The sequence below is a fragment of the Pseudophryne corroboree genome, chromosome 9 (assembly GCF_028390025.1).
Source record: "Pseudophryne corroboree isolate aPseCor3 chromosome 9, aPseCor3.hap2, whole genome shotgun sequence".
Lineage (NCBI taxonomy): Eukaryota > Metazoa > Chordata > Amphibia > Anura > Myobatrachidae > Pseudophryne > Pseudophryne corroboree.
The window spans coordinates 392,908,035-392,928,953 of record NC_086452.1 but is presented as its reverse complement, the minus strand read 5'-3'; the positions used below and the strand labels follow the sequence as shown (position 1 = coordinate 392,928,953).

The window sequence follows — 20,919 nt, the reverse complement described above, 5'->3', positions numbered from 1 at the left end:
AGCAGCTACTTGGTCAGGGGCAAACACGTTTGCTAAATTCTACAAATTTGATACCCTGGCTGAGGAGGACCTGGAGTTCTCTCATTCGGTGCTGCAGAGTCATCCGCACTCTCCCGCCCGTTTGGGAGCTTTGGTATAATCCCCATGGTCCTTACGGAGTTCCCAGCATCCACTAGGACGTCAGAGAAAATAAGAATTTACTTACCGATAATTCTATTTCTCATAGTCCGTAGTGGATGCTGGGCGCCCATCCCAAGTGCGGATTGTCTGCAATACTTGTACATAGTTATTGTTACAAAAATCGGGTTATTATTGTTGTGAGCCATCTTTTCAGAGCCTCCTCTGTTATCATGCTGTTAACTGGGTTCAGATCACAGGTTGTACGGTGTGATTGGTGTGGCTGGTATGAGTCTTACCCGGGATTCAAAATCCTTCCTTATTGTGTACGCTCGTCCGGGCACAGTATCCTAACTGAGGCTTGGAGGAGGGTCATAGGGGGAGGAGCCAGTGCACACCAGGTAGTCCTAAAGCTTTTACTTTTGTGCCCAGTCTCCTGCGGAGCCGCTATTCCCCATGGTCCTTACGGAGTTCCCAGCATCCACTACGGACTATGAGAAATAGAATTATCGGTAAGTAAATTCTTATTTTTTGTAACCTGTCCATTGCCTTTTTAACAGTCCATTGCCTTGTACTTTTATTTATTCACATATCATTTGTTACATAATACAAATATTATTCATTATGAAATATATTATCCCATGTATTTTACAACATATAAATTACTTACATTTAAAAGTTATTTGTTTTACTATGCTATCAAAAGAAAGACCAAAAAAAAATAACAAAAAAAAGGATATTTGCTATGGCACACAAAGCAGTTAAAAAAAAACTCTTAACCAATTGGTTATATATGGTAAAACAAACCCCTCTGCTACAATTGAATTATCTTCAGTTCTGGAACTTTCGCAGATATATTTGTGAATGCTGTTATTTTATATAATAATGATTTATATTGTATTTTAAGTTTTTTTTATTTCAATTCCATTTTCTCTTATGTCCTAGAGGATGCTGGGATCCACATTAGTACCATGGGGTATAGACGGGTCCACTAGGAGCCACTGGCACTTTAGGAGTTTGAGAGTGTGGGCTGGCTTCTCCCTCTATGCCCCTCCTACGAGACTCAGTTAAGAAAATGTGCCCGGACGAGCCGGTCACAGTTAGGGGTGCTCTCCAGAGTTTCTCTAGTAAAAGTTTTTTTTTTAGAGTTTATTATTTTACAGGGAGGCTGCTGGCAACAGCCTCCCTTCTTCGAGGGACTAAGGGGGGGAGTAGTGTCCGCCCTGCGGGGTCTGAGCCTCTATCTCCGCTGACAGAACACTGAGCTCCTGAGGGGATCGAACGTTCGATACCACAGGGGATCGCTCACCCCAGCAGCATGCCTCCACCCCCTTAGAGAGCCAGAAGATCAGTGGCGAGTTAGTCACTGTACTCCCTGGCAAGCGGGGAGCCGGTGTGAAGATGGCGGCAACAGGGTAAGGAGCGCAGTATTAACTGCGCTCCGGGGCTCAGCGGTACATGGTGTGGCGCTGTGAGGGGCGCCCTGAGCCAGCGCCTACACCCTACACTGTCCAGCAAGCTTCTCAGGGTCCCAGGATCGCTGCCAGCACAATTCCTCAGGCCAGTATAATCTTCAGAAGAGCGGGAAGACAGCGCCATGAAAGGGGGCGGAGCTTCTCCTCAGAGCGGACCCAGCAGCGTTCAGCACCATTTTCCTGCCTGAAGAAGCGCGGACAGGGAGAGCTGTCCCTCCAGATTAACTCCAGCTGCCTTGTACGGTATCAGGGGGTTGTAGAAGGGGGGGGAGTAAAGTCTGTGTAGCCTATTAAGGTACACAGACAGCGCTGGTAGTGTTATTAGTTCTACCTTAAAAAGCACTGTGTGTGGGTTGGCTTCAATCTCTGTGTCTCTCTGTGGCACACTTGGGGGGGGGGGGGGCGACGACTGTGTCTGACATTTCCCTGTGTGTGTGTGTGTGTGTGTGTGTGTGTGTGTGTGTGTGTGTGTGTGTGTGTATGTGTAGGTGTTTACTATCTCACATAGCCATGTCTAGGGACTCTGTGTCATATGCTGCAGAAGGTGATTCCTCTCAGGAGGGATCCATTCCATGTACACAGGATTGTAATGCTTTGTCTCAGATCCCCATTGTTGAAGCTAATACTGAGACTGAAACTCAGGTGTTGAAGAAGTCTATGGCAATTTGGTCAGGCTCTGTCCCTAATCCTGCAAAATCCCCTTGCTTGTTCCCACTGAAACGTGCACTTGCCAAATCGTGCAAGATGACACAGATACCGATTCTGATACTGCAGACGGTGATGGGGAGGTGCTGAGGGGCCGGCATCCCTTACAAAGGGGGTGCAGCTCATGATTGAGGCCATTAGAGATGTGTTAAATATTAATGACACCGCACCTGAGCAGGTTGATGAGGCTTACTTCACTGACAATAAGAAAAGCCTTGCTAACCTTCCCTGCGTCTTAAGAATTAAACGCTATATTTGAAAAATCCTGGCATAAATCCATTTACACTGCTTCAGGAGTGGCGATAAGACCCACTATTGCCTGTGCATGGATTTCTAAAGCCATAGTAAAGTGGTCAGGCACATTACTAGAGGATTTGGATACAATGGATTGAAGTGACATTGAATTGTTTTTACGTAATATACAGGATTATGCGGGGTTCATGGTGGAATCCATGAAGGACTTGGGGACGCTGACTGCACGGATATCTTCCATGACGGTCTCAGCCCGCAGGGGACTCTGGCTACGCCAATGGTCTGCAGATGCGGAATCCAGGAGGAGTGTGGAGAACCTACCCTACACAGGTCAGGCTCTATTTGGGGAGGTGTTGGATGCGTGGATTTCCACGGCAACCGCGGGTAAGTCACCTTTCCTTCCCTCTGCTACACCTTCAACAAAGAATCCATTTTCTTCAGCTGTGCCGCAGTCCTTTCGGACCGCTAAGGTAAAAATGTCCAAGCCTCCTACCACTTTCTTTAGAGGTGGTCGGGCAAAATCCAAAAAGCCTGCACCCGCAGGCTCCCAGGACCAGAGACCTGCTCCTGGTTCCTCAAAATCCTCATCATGACGGTGGACCTCAAAGCCTGGAGGACGGGCTGTTGGGTGCGAGACTCAGACGTTTCAGACACGTCTGGGTGTCGTCCGGCCTGGATCGCTGAGTACAGGATATTGTACAGACAGGATATTGTACAGACAGGAGTTTCAAGAACTCCCTCCTCACATATTCTTCAAATCAGGCTTCCCAGCTTTGCTGACAGACAGGGCTATCCTACAGGAAGTCATTCTAAAATTGGAAAAGTCACAGGTCATTGTCCCAGTTCCACCTCATATGTGAAACAATGGTTATTATTCAAACCTTTTAGTGGTACCGAAACAGGATGGTTGGGTCAGACCAATTTTGTATTTGAAATCGTTGAACCCTTACCTGAGGGTGTTCAAATTCAAAATGGAGTCTCTCAGAGCAGTGATTTCAGGTCTGGAGGAGGGAGAATTTCTGGTATACCTGGATATCAAGGATGCGTACCTCCACATTCCGATTTGGCTGACGCACCAGGCTTATCTCAGATTTGCACTGTTGGACCGTCACTATCAATTTCAGGCACTGCCATTCGGCCTCTCCACAGCACCGAGGGTGTTCACCAAGGTGATGGCGGGGATGATGGTTCTCCTCTGCAGACAAGGGGTGAACATAATCCCATATCTGGACGATCTGCTGATAAAGGCATCGTCCAGGGAGAAGTTGTTGCAGTCCATTGTTCTCGCGACTCATCTCAGGGAACACTGTTGGATCCTGAACCTTCCAAAATCACATTTGGAGCCGACCAGGAGGTTGTCTTTTCTGGGAATGAACCTCGACACGGAAGTGCAAAGGGTGTTTCTCCCAGAGGAGAAAGCATTGGTGATACAAACAATGGTCCGGGATGTCCTGAAGCCAGCCCGGGTTTCGGTTCATCTGTGCATTCGCCTTCTGGGGAAGATGGTGGCCTCTTTAGAGACTCTACAGTATGGAAGGTTTCATGTTCGGCCCTTCCAACTGGATCTCCTGGACAAGTGGTCTGGATCTCATCTACACATGCGCCAGAGAATACGTCTGTCGCCGAAAGCCAGGATTTCACTCCTCTGGTGGCTACTACTACCTCACCTTCTGGAGGGCCACAGGTTCAGGATTCAGGACTGGATCCTTCTAACCATGGATGCGAGTCTCCGGGGCTGGGGCGCAGTCACTCAGGGGGTAACCTTCCAAGGAATGTGGTCAAGCCTGGAATCCAGCCTTCCATAAACATTCTGGAACTAAGAGCCGTCTACAACGGTCTTCTCCAAGCGGCCCATCTTCTGTGAGATCGAGCCATTCAGGTGCAGTCGGACAATGTAACGATGGTGGCTTACATAAACCGACAGGGCGGAACGAAGAGCAGAGCTGCAATGTCAGAGGTAACAAGAGTCATCCTCTGGGCAGAAAAACACGCGTTGGCGATGTCAGCAATCTTCATTCCGGGAGTAGTCAACTGGGAAGCGGACTTCCTCAGCAAACACGATCCCCATCCAGGAGAGTGGGGACTCCATCCAGAGGTGTTCAAGGAGGTATCAGATCTTTGGGGTGTACCTCAAATAGACATGATGGCCTCTCGTCTCAACAAGAAGCTTTGGCGGTATTGTTCCAGGTCGAGGGACCCGCAAGCCGTGGCGGTGGACGCCCCAGTGACTCCGTGGGTGTTCCACTCGGTGTACGTGTTTCTTCCACTTTCACTCATTCCACTTACAAGGAGAACAAGGGTTCAGGCAATCCTCATTGCTCCAGACTAGCCAAGAAGGGCTTGGTACGTGGTTCTTCTGGATCTACTGCTAGAAGAGTCAAGGCCTCTTCCTCTTCGGGATGACCTGCTGCAGCAGGGGCCGTTCGCTTATCAAGACTTACCATGGCTACGTTTGACGGCATGGAGGTTGAACGCCAAATATTAGCTAGGAAGGGCATTCCAAACAAGGTTATTCCTACCCCGATACAGGCTAAGAAAGGAGTAACGTCGAAACATTACCATCGTATTTGGAAAAAATACGTATCTTGGTGTGAGTCCAAGAAGTTTCCTACGGTGGAGTTTCAACGGGGACGGTTTCTCTTGTTCCTGCAAGCAGGTGTGGATATGGGTCTGAAGTTGGGATCCGTAAAGGTCCAGATTTTGGCCCTATTGATTTTCTTCCTGAAACTTTTGGCTTCCCTCCCTGAGCTTAAGACTTTTCTAAAAGGGGTTCTGCACATCCAGCCTCCCTTTGTGCTGCCTACGGCGCATTGGGATCTTAACGTGGTGTTATAGTTCCTCCAGTCGGATTGGTTCAAGTTTCTGCCGGAGGTTGAGGTCAAATTTCTCACGTGGAAGGCTGTCATTTTGTTGGCCTTAGCTTCTGCTAGACGGGTGTTGGAGTTGGAGGCTTTGTCTTGTAAGAGCCCCTACTTGATCTTCCATGAAGATAGAGCTGAGCTCCGGACACGTCAGCAGTTCCTTCCGAAGGTTGTGTCGGCATTTCATATCAACCAACCTATTGTGGTGCCAGTTGCTACTGACTCCTCAATTTCATCAAAGTCCTTGGATGTTGTAAGGGCTCTGAAAATCTATGTGAAGAGGACTGCTCGTCACAGATAATCGGACTCTCTGTTAATCCTGTATGATCCCATGAAACTTGGGTGTCCTGCTTCTAAGCAGACGATCTCTTGCTGGATCAGGTTCACTATTCAGCATGCGTATTCTACGGCAGGATTGCCGTGTCCTAAATCTGTTAAGGCCCACTCTACTCGTAAGGTGGGTTCTTCCTGGGTGGCTGCCTGGGGTGTCTTGGCTTTACAGCTTTGCCGAGCGGCTACTTGGTCTGGGTCGAACACGGTTGCAAGGTTCTACAAGTTCGATACTTTGGCCGCTGAGGACCTGAAGTTTGGTCAATCAGTTCTGCAGGAGCTTCCGCGGTCTCCCTCTCATTCTGGGAGCTTTGGTACATCCCCATGGTACTAATGTGGACCCCAGCATCCTCTAGGATGTAAGAGAAAATAGGATTTTAATTACCTACCGGTAAATCCTTTTCTCGTAGTCCATAGAGGATGCTGGGCGCCCGCCCAGCGCTTCGTGATCCTGCAGTGGTTACTTAGTTCAGTACTGCTTAGTTCTTGGTTAAGTACTGTTTTGTTACTTGGTAAGTAATATTGGGGGTCATTCCGAGTTGTTCGCTCGTTGCCGATTTTCGCAACGGAGCGATTAAGGCAAAAATGCGCATGCGCATGGTACGCAGCGCGCATGCGCTAAGTATTTTAGCATAAAACTTAGTAGATTTACTCACGGCCGAACGAAGAATTTTCATCGTTGAAGTGGTCGGAGTGTGATTGACAGGAAGTGGGTGTTTCTGGGCGGAAACTGACCGTTTTCTCGGAGTGTGCGGAAAAACGCAGGTGTGCCAGGATAAAACGCAGGAGTGGCTGGAGAAACGGGGGAGTGGCTGGCCGAACGCAGGGCGTGTTTGTGACGTCAAACCAGGAACGAAACGGGCTGAGCTGATCGCAGTGTAGGATTAAGTCTCGAGCTACTCAGAAACTGCTAAGAATTATTTATTCGCAATTCTGCTACTCTTTCGTTCGCAATTCTGCTAAGCTAAGATACACTCCCAGAGGGCGGCGGCCTAGCGTGTGCAATGCTGCTAAAAGCAGCTAGTGAGCAAACAACTCGGAATGAGGGCCATTTTTCAACCGTTGCTGATGTTTCAAGCTAGTTAGCTTGGTTTGCCTTGTGTGTGAGCTGGTATGAATCTCGCCACTATCTGTGTATTTCCTTCTCTCAAAGTTGTCCGTCTCCTCGGACACAGTTTCTAGACTGAATGAAAACAGAAATTATTCCCCCTCACAGCGCTGGTAATCAGCTGCTCAACTCCAATCCCAGGTATACACCAACACCTGTAGTTAACACTGCACAAAAAAGAGATTTGGAGAGGAGTGTACAGCGCTGAAAAACCCTTAAAATCCGGATAGTGTCTATATATAAAACACAAAAAGGATTATTCTATCCTTTGTACATAAAAATGGGCAGTAATCCAAGCTCTAACAAATAGCTTAGTGGATAATTAGTGAAAAAGCATATGATATAGAGAGCATTAATTAGAGCAGTTGGTAATCGTTATGCAAACTTCTATCCTTTGTACATAAAAATGGGCAGTAATACAAGCTCTAATAAATAGCTTAGTGGATAATTAGTGAAAAAGCATATGATATAGAGAGCATTAATTAGAGCAGTTGGTAATCGTTATGCAAACTTGATATCCAGCTGATTGTCAGTAGTGAGATCGGTTTAAACAGAATCCCTGTTTTTTGCTGTGCTCACTGTGAAACTGACACTCACTTTAAAAAAACCAATACCGTTCACTGAAAGGTATCTTTGTATTCCTTAATCCCATCTGGTGTCATCAGGATTCAGGACTCCAACAGACCAATCACAAATGGATAAAAAGAAGTACCCCTTAGGGAATTTATTCAAAAAGACGTAACAAATTTTTCTTTAAAAAAGAAGGAGAACACGGAACGCATACCCGCTCCCAGACAGAGGCTGTGCTTCACCACTGAGATGTCCGGAATATCTCAGTCCGCTGTAACGGCAAACAGCCTCAGGCGTGCGGGTAAGTTGCGGCTCTCTCCTGGATCAGCTCCCACGTCACTACAGCATCAACCGGTTTCGGGGGTCCGCCCCCTTTCTCAAGATACACTGTAGTAGATCCGGATCTTCCTTATATGCTCTTAATTGGGTTCTGATTGGATCATTCTCAATGAGGTCATTGTAGGCGGATAGTTTTAAATTCAATCACACACCCATTCAGACCATTATATGTTTCACTATTACATTGACATTCGTGTACATATTCAGCAAATACAATATACATGGTAATTTGCACAATAATAAATAAATAGTAAAAAGCATATGTTTAATTAACAATAAATACTAAAAAAACATACAATAAAAACTATGCTAGCATTTCATTCCCATTCATACTATTCCTCCATGGATGGGCTCCATATGCATAGGGGAAGAGAAAAGGAAAAAGGAGACAATTATTAGTGATGGTCATTATAAAAACCATTTGGTCTCAAAGTCTTTATTAAGGCCATCAGGTAACAAGGTTCTCATCTCAAAAATCGTTTGCATTTCCAACTTTGCAAGTCTGACAGATCTATCACTAGTCCTCCAGTTGCATCTTGCAATTTTTATCCCTGCAAACATTTTGATATATTTTGGGTCGCAATTATGTGCGGTCTTAAAATGCATTGACACATTGTGGTTTTCATAGCCCCGTCTGATATTCCTGACATGTTCTGTCAGCCTATCTTTTAGTGGGCGTGTCGTTCGGCCGATGTATTGCTTGTTGCACTGACATTCTAACAAATAAATTACATATTTGCTATTACATGTAATAAAGGTGTCAATCCTCTCTCTCTTGTTATTACTGCTTGATGTTACTTCTACAATCTTTCTTTCTGTTTTGCAGGCTTTGCACATTGCACATTCCCCACATCTATGAAAACCCTTAGTTATAATTGGCATACTGGGCTTAGGGGTTTCTATAGCGCTATTCACTAAAATATCTTTAAGATTGTCCGCTCTTCTATATATAAAACGAGGGGTTTCGGCGATGTACTCCTTTAGACCGGAGTCCGCCTGAAGTATTCCCCAGTGTCTTTTTATAATACTCTCCATCTCTCTATGATGATTAGTGTATTTGGATATAAAGGGTACTCCATATTTCTTATCTGGTATATCCCTTCTTGTATTCTTTAAGATGGTGTCCCTATCCAAATCCCTACATCTACTGATGGTCTTATCCAGAGCCATTTCTTTATATCCTTTGCTGACAAAATGATGTTTCATTCCGACAGCCTGTTGGTCAAAAACATTAACATCTGTACAGTTCCGACGTAGTCTTTGGAATTGGCTGTTAGGAATACTAGACAACCAATTACTATGATGATTACTGCTCATATCAATATAAGAATTACAGTCGGTGGGTTTGCTATAATTTTTGGTATAGATATGGTTATTCTCCACATAAATGGTTAAATCTAAAAAGTTTACGGTGGTGTCACTAATTGTGAAGGCTAATTTTATATTGCGATCATTATTATTTAACCCTTCACAAAAAAGGTCATGAGAGGCTCTACCTCCTCTCCAAATAAAAATAACGTCATCTATATAACGATTATAAAGTACCAGGCCGGCAGCCGCCCGCCAATCCGTCCACACCGCCGACTCCTCCCAGTGGGCCATGAACAGATTGGCATAGCTTGGTGCCAGCCTGGTACCCATCGCAGTGCCTGTACACTGCAAATAAAAGTCACCACCATACCAAAAATAATTATTGGTTAAGATCATGGATATACCCTCCAATATGAATTGTTTGTATGTGGTGCTATGTTCACTCTTTTCTAAGTAGAATTTAACACCTTCTAAGCCATCAGCATGACAGATATTGGTGTACAGTGCTGCAACATCCGCTGTAACCAACAAATATCCTGGTTCCCATTCGATCATAGCTAGTTTGTTAACGATGGATATAGTGTCCTTTAAGTAGGATCTCGTTGTCACTACTAGTGGTTGAAGTTGATGGTCCAAATAACAAGAGAGATTTGCAGTTACCGAATTCACCCCGGCTACAATGGGGCGGCCCGGAGGTTTGCTTAAACTCTTATGCACCTTTGGCAGTGCATATAGCACCGGTATGGAGGGGTTTTCCACTAATATATATGAAGCAATATCCTCAGTAATACTGTTATTATTTGTATATAAATTAAGAAACACCTCTAATTTTTTTGTGATCATATTTATAGGGTCTGTTTTTTTAGTATTTATTGTTAATTAAACATATGCTTTTTACTATTTATTTATTATTGTGCAAATTACCATGTATATTGTATTTGCTGAATATGTACACGAATGTCAATGTAATAGTGAAACATATAATGGTCTGAATGGGTGTGTGATTGAATTTAAAACTATCCGCCTACAATGACCTCATTGAGAATGATCCAATCAGAACCCAATTAAGAGCATATAAGGAAGATCCGGATCTACTACAGTGTATCTTGAGAAAGGGGGCGGACCCCCGAAACCGGTTGATGCTGTAGTGACGTGGGAGCTGATCCAGGAGAGAGCCGCAACTTACCCGCACGCCTGAGGCTGTTTGCCGTTACAGCGGACTGAGATATTCCGGACATCTCAGTGGTGAAGCACAGCCTCTGTCTGGGAGCGGGTATGCGTTCCGTGTTCTCCTTCTTTTTTAAAGAAAAATTTGTTACGTCTTTTTGAATAAATTCCCTAAGGGGTACTTCTTTTTATCCATTTGTGATTGGTCTGTTGGAGTCCTGAATCCTGATGACACCAGATGGGATTAAGGAATACAAAGATACCTTTCAGTGAACGGTATTGGTTTTTTTAAAGTGAGTGTCAGTTTCACAGTGAGCACAGCAAAAAACAGGGATTCTGTTTAAACCGATCTCACTACTGACAATCAGCTGGATATCAAGTTTGCATAACGATTACCAACTGCTCTAATTAATGCTCTCTATATCATATGCTTTTTCACTAATTATCTACTAAGCTATTTATTAGAGCTTGTATTACTGCCCATTTTTATGTACAAAGGATAGAAGTTTGCATAACGATTACCAACTGCTCTAATTAATGCTCTCTATATCATATGCTTTTTCACTAATTATCCACTAAGCTATTTGTTAGAGCTTGGATTACTGCCCATTTTTATGTACAAAGGATAGAATAATCCTTTTTGTGTTTTATATATAGACACTATCCGGATTTTAAGGGTTTTTCAGCGCTGTACACTCCTCTCCAAATCTCTTTTTTGTGCAGTTTCTAGACTGAGTCTGGTGGGAGGGGTATGGAGGGAGGAGCCAGCCCGCACTCTCAAACTCTTAAAGTGCCAATGGCTCCTAGTGGACCTGTCTATACCCCATGGTACTAATGTGTACCCCAGCATCCTCTACGGACTATGAGAAAAGGATTTACCGGTAGGTAATTAAAATCCTATTTTTTAGTCATGCAGAATGGGAAGAAAAAACTCAGAATTGTGCCCTGTACAGTGCTGATAATACTATAGCATAAGCTTTAGCTGCCACTAACATCCAATCCAATATTATAGCATGTTAACACAAGTAAAATATTGCTCTTCCATTAGAACAAAAAAATAATAATGTCAGGATGCACAAATAAATGTGCATATATATTTAATTAAAGCCTACGTATAAACCAACCTATTAATGTACATATAAAACCAAAACATAAAAAAATAAAATAAATGACATGATAATGGCCAGGTGCAATGTTTCCTATTGCCCATAGAGAGTCCATAGTAACGTAGGTTAATGTAACTGGCAAAATTTTAAAAATAATTGGCACCTTAAGGTGCATACACACTGTCCGATAAAATGAACAACGTTGCTCATTTTCACCCTTCCTGAGCGACGTTGTTAACTTTAACGGCAAGTGTGTATGCCGGCAATGACGACCGATGCGCGGCCCCACGGGTTGCTAACGACCCTCGGTGTCGGCGGTGCATGCATTGCCAATCTGGACTGTCGTCCAAGAGCTGCCTGCATGGCCCGGCCGCTGCGTGATGTCACTGAGCGATATGAACGGTCATATCACTCAGTGTGTACAGCCGACCGCCCGGCCCGTGAGGGGAAACACTAGACGACGTCGCTCATAGAGCAATGTTGTCTAGTGTGTATGCACCTATAGCAACACACCCATGATGTGGTTGCCCAGTGTTTTTTGTTTTTTGGGGGGGTTTTGCCAGTAGCCCCAATCCCCAGTTTTAGAATAACTTTTACATTGCAAGATATGTTTAAAGTTTTCCTTCTGTTACCAATGTTGCTATTCCAAGGCTTTTGGGCACACAATATATTTTTTTTGTCTTCCCACCTCCATTTCTGTAAAGTTTTTAGTTAATTGATTTATGTTCAGTTATTACAGTTCATTAAAGTTTTAATTCAAATCCATCCAGTGGAAGGCTCAGAACAGGCTCCCGGGTCAAAGTTCTGCCCAGTGTACACCAATGGGAGATCTGACCAGGACCCTAATCCCCCTAAAACCTGTCCAGGATCAAATTGGACCACCTAGTGTTGGATTATTCCCAGTCGGTACAGGGGTGTCTGAATGCATAACCGGACAGACAAACAGACAAATTAATTTTATATATAGGATTATTTTCTATAATTCAAATGTATGCTGTTCCCCAATTAAAAGGCTCGTAATGATAAGTTTCTGCAACAGTATACTCCATGTGGAGTAAAACATAAACAAATAAAAGTAATTAAGGAAACTAGAACCTTTTTAGTTTAGCGAAAAATCAAATATAATTCTCCTAATATGTGAATAAAATTAATCCATGCTTTTGTAGAAAGATTCTAAATGGAACATTCATTAGAATAGAATAGTAATTAAACGTGTATTCCCGCTGTAACTTTGCAAGCCATTAAGTATATTAGGCCCTGGCTGTCTGAGGTGAAAATGTATATCATATATACAATGATCTTTTTCAAGGTTAAATTTAAAAGTGGTCTTACAGTATTACTCATTTTTAATGTAGAACTATTTGTTGCTAATTATCCGATTATGTATTGGAACATTAAATAAGTAAACAAATTAATCCCCAATGATCATTAATTGACCTCCATATACTCATACTGGGTATTTAAACCTTGATCACAAATGTTTGTTGCCCTTGTAAGTTTGTGCCATTGACACCATTGTAAAAATGTTTTCTACATGACTGTACATGAATACTTTATTGGGCACTGCAAAACTTTTTACTAGTGATGTTACAAATGTTTGGACATGTTTCCTATAAAATTTTAGTGGGTTTTACTTACCGTCCGTGAAATAAACTTCCTGAGAAAACAGCAGGAATGGAATGTTTATGGGTGATTTAAGTATTGTCCTTCAAAACAGTGGTCCCCCTTCAATCTTATTTTATTGTCTATCTTGCTCCATATTTAGCACTCTGAGACATGTTGCCACAAATATAAATACAGTCCCAGCTTTAAAAGACTAATAGATAAAGCTTGCACGATTCACTTCTTACCTTAGAGATATAGCATTGATGACCAGTGTAAAATAACATTGTCCGTCCAAAGAGGGACATTTGTAGACCAATATGATGAAAAACCTACGCTTATGATCTTAAAACAGCTACAGCTTTAATTACTCTTCTATAGACTATCATAAAACACAACACACTACATCCAACGGCAAGCAACACAAAGCAATAAATTGTATATGGAATTAACACTTTTGCACAGAAGTTTATGTGGGTCCATGTCCAAAACGGATAGGTAGGAGGGATTAATTTATACATTTCTGAGCTGCTTTGATTCCCCTTCAGGGAAAGGTTTATTTAGTAAAAAATTGGATTACTAAAATGTACTAAGATGTACTATGATGTAAGAATTACTAAGAATTAAAAATTTATAAATTGCACCGTAATAAAGGGGTCTATTCACAAGCTGTGAAAAGTGTTGAGAAGTGAGCCTGTGGAGAAGTTGCCCATGGAAAACCAATCCGCTGCTCCGTACAATTGTATAGTATGCAAATTATAAATCTTACTTCAATGCTGATTGGTCGCCATGGGAAACTTCTCCACTGGCTCACTTCTCCGCACTTTTCACTGCTTCATGAATAGACCCCAATGTACCAACCAACCAGCTCCTAACTGCCATTTTTCAAACCCAGCCTGTAACATGGCAGTTAGGAGCTGATTGGCTGGTACTTTTATCACCATGAAATATATCACTTTTCAAAGCTTAATACATCGCCCCCTGTCGGTTTTAAATGTGCCAGTTGGGATGTTGGGCATAGTGCGGACCATCTACAGTCCTGACATACTGACCTGTATAATGAGTAGCTAGTGAAGTGACGCTTCTGAATATCATAACATTAAAATATCACAACAAAGTATAAGAACATTTATACAATAAAGCTAGCAGAGCTGGCTCTGACCAATTTAGTGCCCTAGGCAATATTTTAGCAAAGTTTAATTAACAGAAATATAATGGTATATCTAACCAAGCTTTTTACATATATCTATCTCCCCTTGTTAAACTGGAGCCTACCCTCACAACTGGCACCAAAAAATATTGTAGTTACGGTATGCTCATTATTTATGCAGCATAATTTTAAACCTCCGCTGTTTAAGATTAGGAATAATATACACATTTCTCTATCGTCCTAGTGGATGCTGGGGTTCCTGAAAGGACCATGGGGTTCCTGAAAGGACCATGGGGAATAGCGGCTCCGCAGGAGACAGGGCACAAAAAGTAAAGCTTTAGGATCAGGTGGTGTGCACTGGCTCCTCCCCCTATGACCCTCCTCCAAGCCTCAGTTAGATTTTTGTGCCCGGCCGAGAAGGGTGCAATCTAGGTGGCTCTCCTAAAGAGCTGCTTAGAAAAGTTTAGCTTAGGTTTTTTATTTTACAGTGAGTCCTGCTGGCAACAGGATCACTGCAACGAGGGACTTAGGGGAGAAGAAGTGAACTCACCTGCGTGCAGGATGGATTGGCTTCTTTGGCTACTGGACATTAGCTCCAGAGGGACGATCACAGGTACAGCCTGGATGGTCACCGGAGCCTCGCCGCCGGCCCCCTTGCAGATGACTCCTCAGTCTTCTTAAGGTAGCGCACAGCACTGCAGCTGTGCGCCATTTCCTCTCAGCACACTTCACACGGCAGTCACTGAGGGTGCAGGGCGCTGGAAGGGGGGCGCCCTGGGAGGCAATGAAAACCTATTTTTGGCTAAAAATACCTCACATATAGCCTCCGGGGGCTATATGGAGATATTTAACCCCTGCCAGAATCCGTTAAGAGCGGGAGACGAGGCCGCCGAAAAAGGGGCGGGGCCTATCTCCTCAGCACACAGCGCCATTTTCCCTCACAGAAAGGCTGGAGGGAAGGCTCCCAGGCTCTCCCCTGCACTGCACTACAGAAACAGGGTTAAAACAGAGAGGGGGGGCACTAATTTGGCGTTAGAAATATATAAAAAAGATGCTATAAGGGAAAACACTTATATAAGGTTGTCCCTATATAATTATAGCGTTTTTGGTGTGTGCTGGCAAACTCTCCCTCTGTCTCTCCAAAGGGCTAGTAGGTCCTGTCCTCTATCAGAGCATTCCCTGTGTGTGTGCTGTGTGTCGGTACGTGTGTGTCGACATGTATGAGGACGATGTTTGGTGAGGAGGCGGAGCAATTGCCTGTAATGGTGATGTCACTCTCTAGGGAGTCGACACCGGAATGGATGGCTTATTTAGGGAATTACGTGATAATGTCAACACGCGGCAAGGTCGGTTGACGACATGAGACGGCCGACAAACAATTAGTACCGGTCCAGACGTCTCAAAAACACCGTCAGGGGTTTTAAAACGCCCGTTTACTTTAGTCGGTCGACACAGACACAGACAGGGACACTGAATCCAGTGTCGACGGTGAATAAACAAACGTATTCCTTATTAGGGCCACACGTTAAGGGCAATGAAGGAGGTGTTACATATTTCTGATACTACAAGTACCACAAAAGAGGGTATTATGTGGGATGTGAAAAAACTACCGTAGTTTTTCCTGAATCAGATAAATTAAATGAAGTGTGTGATGATGCGTGGGTTCCCCCCGATAGAAAATATGGGCGGTATACCCTTTCCCGCCAGAAGTTAGGGCGCGTTGGGAAACACCCCTTAGGGTGGATAAGGCGCTCACACGCTTATCAGAACAAGTGGCGGTACCGTCTATAGATAGGGCCGTCCTCAAGGAGCCAGCTGACAGGAGGCTGGAAAATATCATAAAAAGTATATACACACATACTGGTGTTATACTGCGACCAGCGATCGCCTCAGCCTGGATGTGCAGAGCTGGGGTGGCTTGGTCGGATTCCCTGACTAAAAATATTGATACCCTTGACAGGGACAGTATTTTATTGACTATAGAGCATTTAAAGGATGCATTTCTATATATGCGAGATGCACAGAGGGATATTTGCACTCTGGCATCAAGAGTAAGTGCGATGTCCATATCTGCCAGAAGATGTTTATGGACACGACAGTGGTCAGGTGATGCAGATTCCAAACGGCACAAAGGTGTATTGCCGTATAAAGGAAGAGGAGTTATTTGGGGTCGGTCCATCGGACCTGGTGGCCACGGCAACTGCTGGAAAATCCACCGTTTTTTACCCTAAGTCACATCTCTGCAGAAAAAGACACCGTCTTTTCAGCTTCAGTCCTTTCGTCCCTATAAGAGTCATATCTGCCCAGGGATAGAGGAAAGGGAAGAAGACTGCAGCAGGCAGCCCATTCCCAGGAACAGAAGCGTTCCACCGCTTCTGACAAGCTCTCAGCATGACGCTGAGACCGTACAGGACCCCTGGATCCTACAAGTAGTATCCCAGGGGTACAGATTGGAATGTCGAGACGTTTCCCCTGCGCAGGCTCCTGAAGTCTGCTTTACCAAGGTCTCCCTCCGACAAGGAGGCAGTATGGGAAACAATTCACGAGCTGTATTCCCAGCAGGTGATAATTAAATTACCCCTCCTACAACAAGAAAAGGGGTATTATTCCACACTATATTGTGGTACTGAAGCCAGAAGGCTAGGTGAGACCTATTCTAAATCTAAAAAAATTTGAACACTTACAAAGGTTCAAATCAAGATGGAGTCACTCAGAGCAGTGATAACGAACCGGGAAGAAGGGGACTATATGGTGTCCCGAGACATCAGGGATGCTTACCTCCATGTCCCAAATTTGCCCTTATCACTAAGGGTACCTCAGGTTCGTGGTACAGAACTGTCACTATCAGTTTCAGACGCTGCCGTTTGGATTGTCCACGGCACCCCGGGTCTTTACCAAGGTAATGGCCGAAATGATGGTTCTTCTTCGAAGAAAAGGCGTCTTAATTATCCCTTACTTGGACGATCTCCTGATAAGGGCAAAGTCCAGGGAACAGTTGGAGGTCGGAGTAGCACTATCTCGGATACTGTTACAACAGCAGGGGTGGATTCTAAATATTCCAAAATCGCAGCTGATCCCGACAACAAGTCTCCTGTGCTTAGGGATGATTCTGGACACAGTCCAGAAAAAGGTGTTTCTCCCGGAAGAGAAAGCCAGGGAGTTATCCGAGCTAGTCAGGAACCTCCTAAAATCAGTGCATCATTGCACAAGGGCCATGGTAAAAAAATGGTGACTTCCTTCGAAGCAATTCCAGTCGGCAGATTTCATGCAAGAACTTTTCAGTGGGATCTGCTGGACAAATGGTCCGGATCGCATCTTCAGATGCATCAGCGGATAACCCTATATCCAAGGACAAGGGTGTCTCTCCTGTGGTGGTTACAGAGTGCTCATCTTCTAGAGGGCCGCAGATTCGGCATTCAGTTTTGGATGTTGGTGACCACGGAGGCCAGCCCGAGAGGCTGGGGAGCAGTCACACAAGGAAAAAATTTCCAGGGAGTGTGATCAAGTCTGGAGACTTTTCTCCACATAAATATAGCTAAGGGTAAATTTATAATGCTCTAAGCTTAGCAAGACCTCTGCTTCAAGGTCAGCCGGTATTGATCCAGTGGGATAAAACATCACGGCAGTCGCCCACGTAAATAGACAGGGCGGCACAAGAAGCAGGTGGGCAGTGGCAAAAACTGCAAGGACTTTTCGCTGGGCGGAAAATCATGTGATAGCACTGTCAGCAGTGTTTCATTCCGGGAATGGAAACTGGGAAGCAGACTTCCTCAGTAGGCACGACCTCCACCCGGCAGAGTGGGAACTTCATGGGGAAGTTTTCCACATGATTGTAAACCGTTGGGAATTACCAAAGGTGGACATGATGGCGTCCCGTCTGAACAAAAAACGGGACAGGTATTGCGCCAGGTTAAGAGACCCTCAGGCAATAGCTGTGGACGTTCTGGTAACACCGTGGGTGTACCAGTCGGTGTATGTGTTCCATCCTCTGCTTTTCATACCTAAGGTACTGAGAATTATAAGACGTAGAGGAGTAAGAACTATACTCATGGCTCCGGATTGGCCAAGAAGGACTTGGTACCCGGAACTTCAAGAGATGCTCACAGAGGACTTATGGCCTCTGCCGCTAAGAAGGGACTTGTTTCAGCAAGTACCATGTCTGTTCCAAGACTTACCGCAGCTGCGTTTGACGGCATGGCGGTGGAACGCCGGATCCTAAGGGAAAAGGCATTCAGGAAGAGGTCATTCCTACCCTGGTCAAAGCCAGAAAGGAGGTGACCGCACAACATTATCACCACATGTGGCGAAAATATGTTGCGTGGTGTGAGGCCAGGAAGGCCCCACGAAGAAATTTCAACTCGGTCGATTCCTGCATTTCCTGCAAACAGGAGTGTCTATGGGCCTCAAATTGGGGTCCATTAAGGTTCAAATTTCGGCCCTGTCGATTTTTCTTCCAGAAAGAATTGGCTTCAGTTCCTGAAGTCCAGAAGTTTGTCAAGGGAATATTGCACATACAACCCCCTTTTGTGCCTCCAGTGGCACTGTGGGATCTCAACGTAGTTCTGGGATTCCTCAAAACACATTGGTTTAAAACCAGTCAAATCTGTGGATTTGAAGCATCTCACATGAAAAGTGAACATGCTCTTGGACCTGGCCTGGACCAGGCGAGTGTCAAATTGGTGGTTTTTTTCTCAAAAAAGCCCATATCTGTTTGTCCATTCGGACAGGGCAGAGCTGCGGACTCGTCCCCAGTTCTCTCCCTAAGGTGGTGTCAGTGTTTCACCTGAACCAGCTTATTGTGGTGTCTTGCGCCTACTAGGGACTTGGAGGACTCCAAGTTGCTAGATGTGGTCAGGGCCCTGAAAATATAGGTTCCAGGACGGCTGGAGTCTGGAAAACTGACTTGCTGTTATCCTGTATGCACCCAACAAACTGGGTGCTCTTGCTTCTAAGCAGACTTTTGCTAGTTGGATGTGTAATACAATTCAGCTTGCACATTCTGTGGCAGGCCTGCCACAGCCAAAATATGTAAATGCCCATTCCACAAGGAAGGTGGGCTCATCTTGGGCGGCTGCCCGAGGGGTCTCGGCTTTACAACTTTGCCGAGCGGCTATTTAGTCAGGGGCAAACACGTTTGTAAAATCCTACAAATTTGATAACCTGGCTAAGGAGGACCTGGAGTTCTCTCATTCGGTGCTGCAGAGTCATCCGCACTCTCCCGCCCGTTTGGGAACTTTGGTATAATCCCCATGGTCCTTTCAGGAACCCCAGCATCCACTAGGACGATAGAGAAAATAAGAATTTACTTACCGATAATTCTATTTCTCGGAGTCCGTAGTGGATGCTGGGCGCCCATCCCAAGTGCGGATTATCTGCAATACTTGTACATAGTTACAAAAATCGGGTTATTATTGTTGTGAGCCATCTTTCAGAGGCTCCGCTGTTATCATACTGTTAACTGGGTTCAGATCACAGGTTGTACAGTGTGATTGGTGTGGCTGGTATGAGTCTTACCCGGGATTCATAAATCCTTCCTTATTGTGTACGCTCGTCCGGGCACAGTATCCTAACTGAGGCTTGGAGGAGGGTCATAGGGGGAGGAGCCAGTGCACACCACCTGATCCTAAAGCTTTACTTTTTGTGCCCTGTCTCCTGCGGAGCCGCTATTCCCCATGGTCCTTTCAGGAACCCCATGGTCCTTTCAGGAACCCCAGCATCCACTACGGACTCCGAGAAATAGAATTATCGGTAAGTAAATTCTTATTTTTTTTACTGTTTCCAACGATAGTTGTTCTATATGTGTATACAGATATAGATTTACTTCTTGGGAGGCATTCAATTGTTTTTGGGCATCCGTAATTAATGAGTGCGCAGTGGGCGAAATGCAGTTGGTTTGCTGATGGGTGAGAGTGCTGCTGGGACGCCCATTATTTATCGTGCCCAAATGAACTGGGTTTATAAGCATAATACTTCTAAACCTGTGCACAGCACTGGACGTGTAGCATTTAAGTGCCAAAAATCTTGACTTTGGGCTGAATTTTGGTTGCCACCTCAGGAGGGTGTGAGCAGAAATAATGGGCGCCAATGGCACTCGCACTTATCTGCAAAACAATTGACTGTTGCCCCTTGGTTGTCCATTACTTACAGGTGCCCAAAAACAATTACATTCCACCCTCGTGTAACAACAGTCTAGTTTGGTATGTCTAGTTTTATTTATTGCATAAAACCACTTCAATCATTAAGATGTGTGTATGACCTTTACATCTGTGTTCTAGCATTTACAGTTGACCATCCAGGCCCTTCAGGATGAGCTGCGCACTCAGAGGGACCTCAACCATCTTCTTCAACAGGAAAGTGGTAATCGAGGTGCAGAACATTTTACCATTGAACTCACTGAGGAAAACTTCAGAAGGCTTCAGGCAGAGCATGACCGGCAAGCCAAAGAACTGTTCCTCCTCAGAAAGACTCTAGAAGAGATGGAGTTGAGAATAGAAACACAAAAACAGACACTAAGTGCCAGAGATGAGTCCATCAAAAAACTTCTTGAGATGTTACAAAGTAAAGGTTTGCCCTCAAAGGGAATGGAGGAAGAGAATGAAAAGACACGAAGAATGGTAGAGGCGGAATCACAACTTAATCATTTAGAAGTGCTTCTTGACCAAAAGGACAAAGAAAATATTCATCTAAGAGAGGTAAGGAGAATTCTTTTGCCTGAATTCCTGCATAGTTAGTACCAAAACTAAGGTACATGTACCAAAGATTATCATTAAGTGCTGCAATGGTTGGTGCCATCTTTCAACAATTTATGTAATTTACTGTATGTGCT

The 20,919-nt window shown here is 44.5% G+C and overlaps 1 protein-coding gene across 14 annotated transcripts in view; it reads left to right on the top strand.

The window, feature by feature from the left end:
- The window catches only part of ERC2 (ELKS/RAB6-interacting/CAST family member 2), a 2,157,515-nt gene that overhangs the window by 248,521 nt on the left and 1,888,075 nt on the right, over nt 1-20,919 (top strand). For all 14 annotated transcript variants that reach the window (XR_010186954.1, XR_010186951.1, XR_010186955.1 and 11 more), the window contains one exon: nt 20,369-20,785. Coding sequence is in view for 4 of the 14 variants with exons in the window: in XM_063940841.1 (XP_063796911.1) it covers nt 20,369-20,785 (417 nt within the window). In the remaining 10 variants the exon portion in view is untranslated. The remainder of the gene's footprint in view (nt 1-20,368; nt 20,786-20,919) is intronic.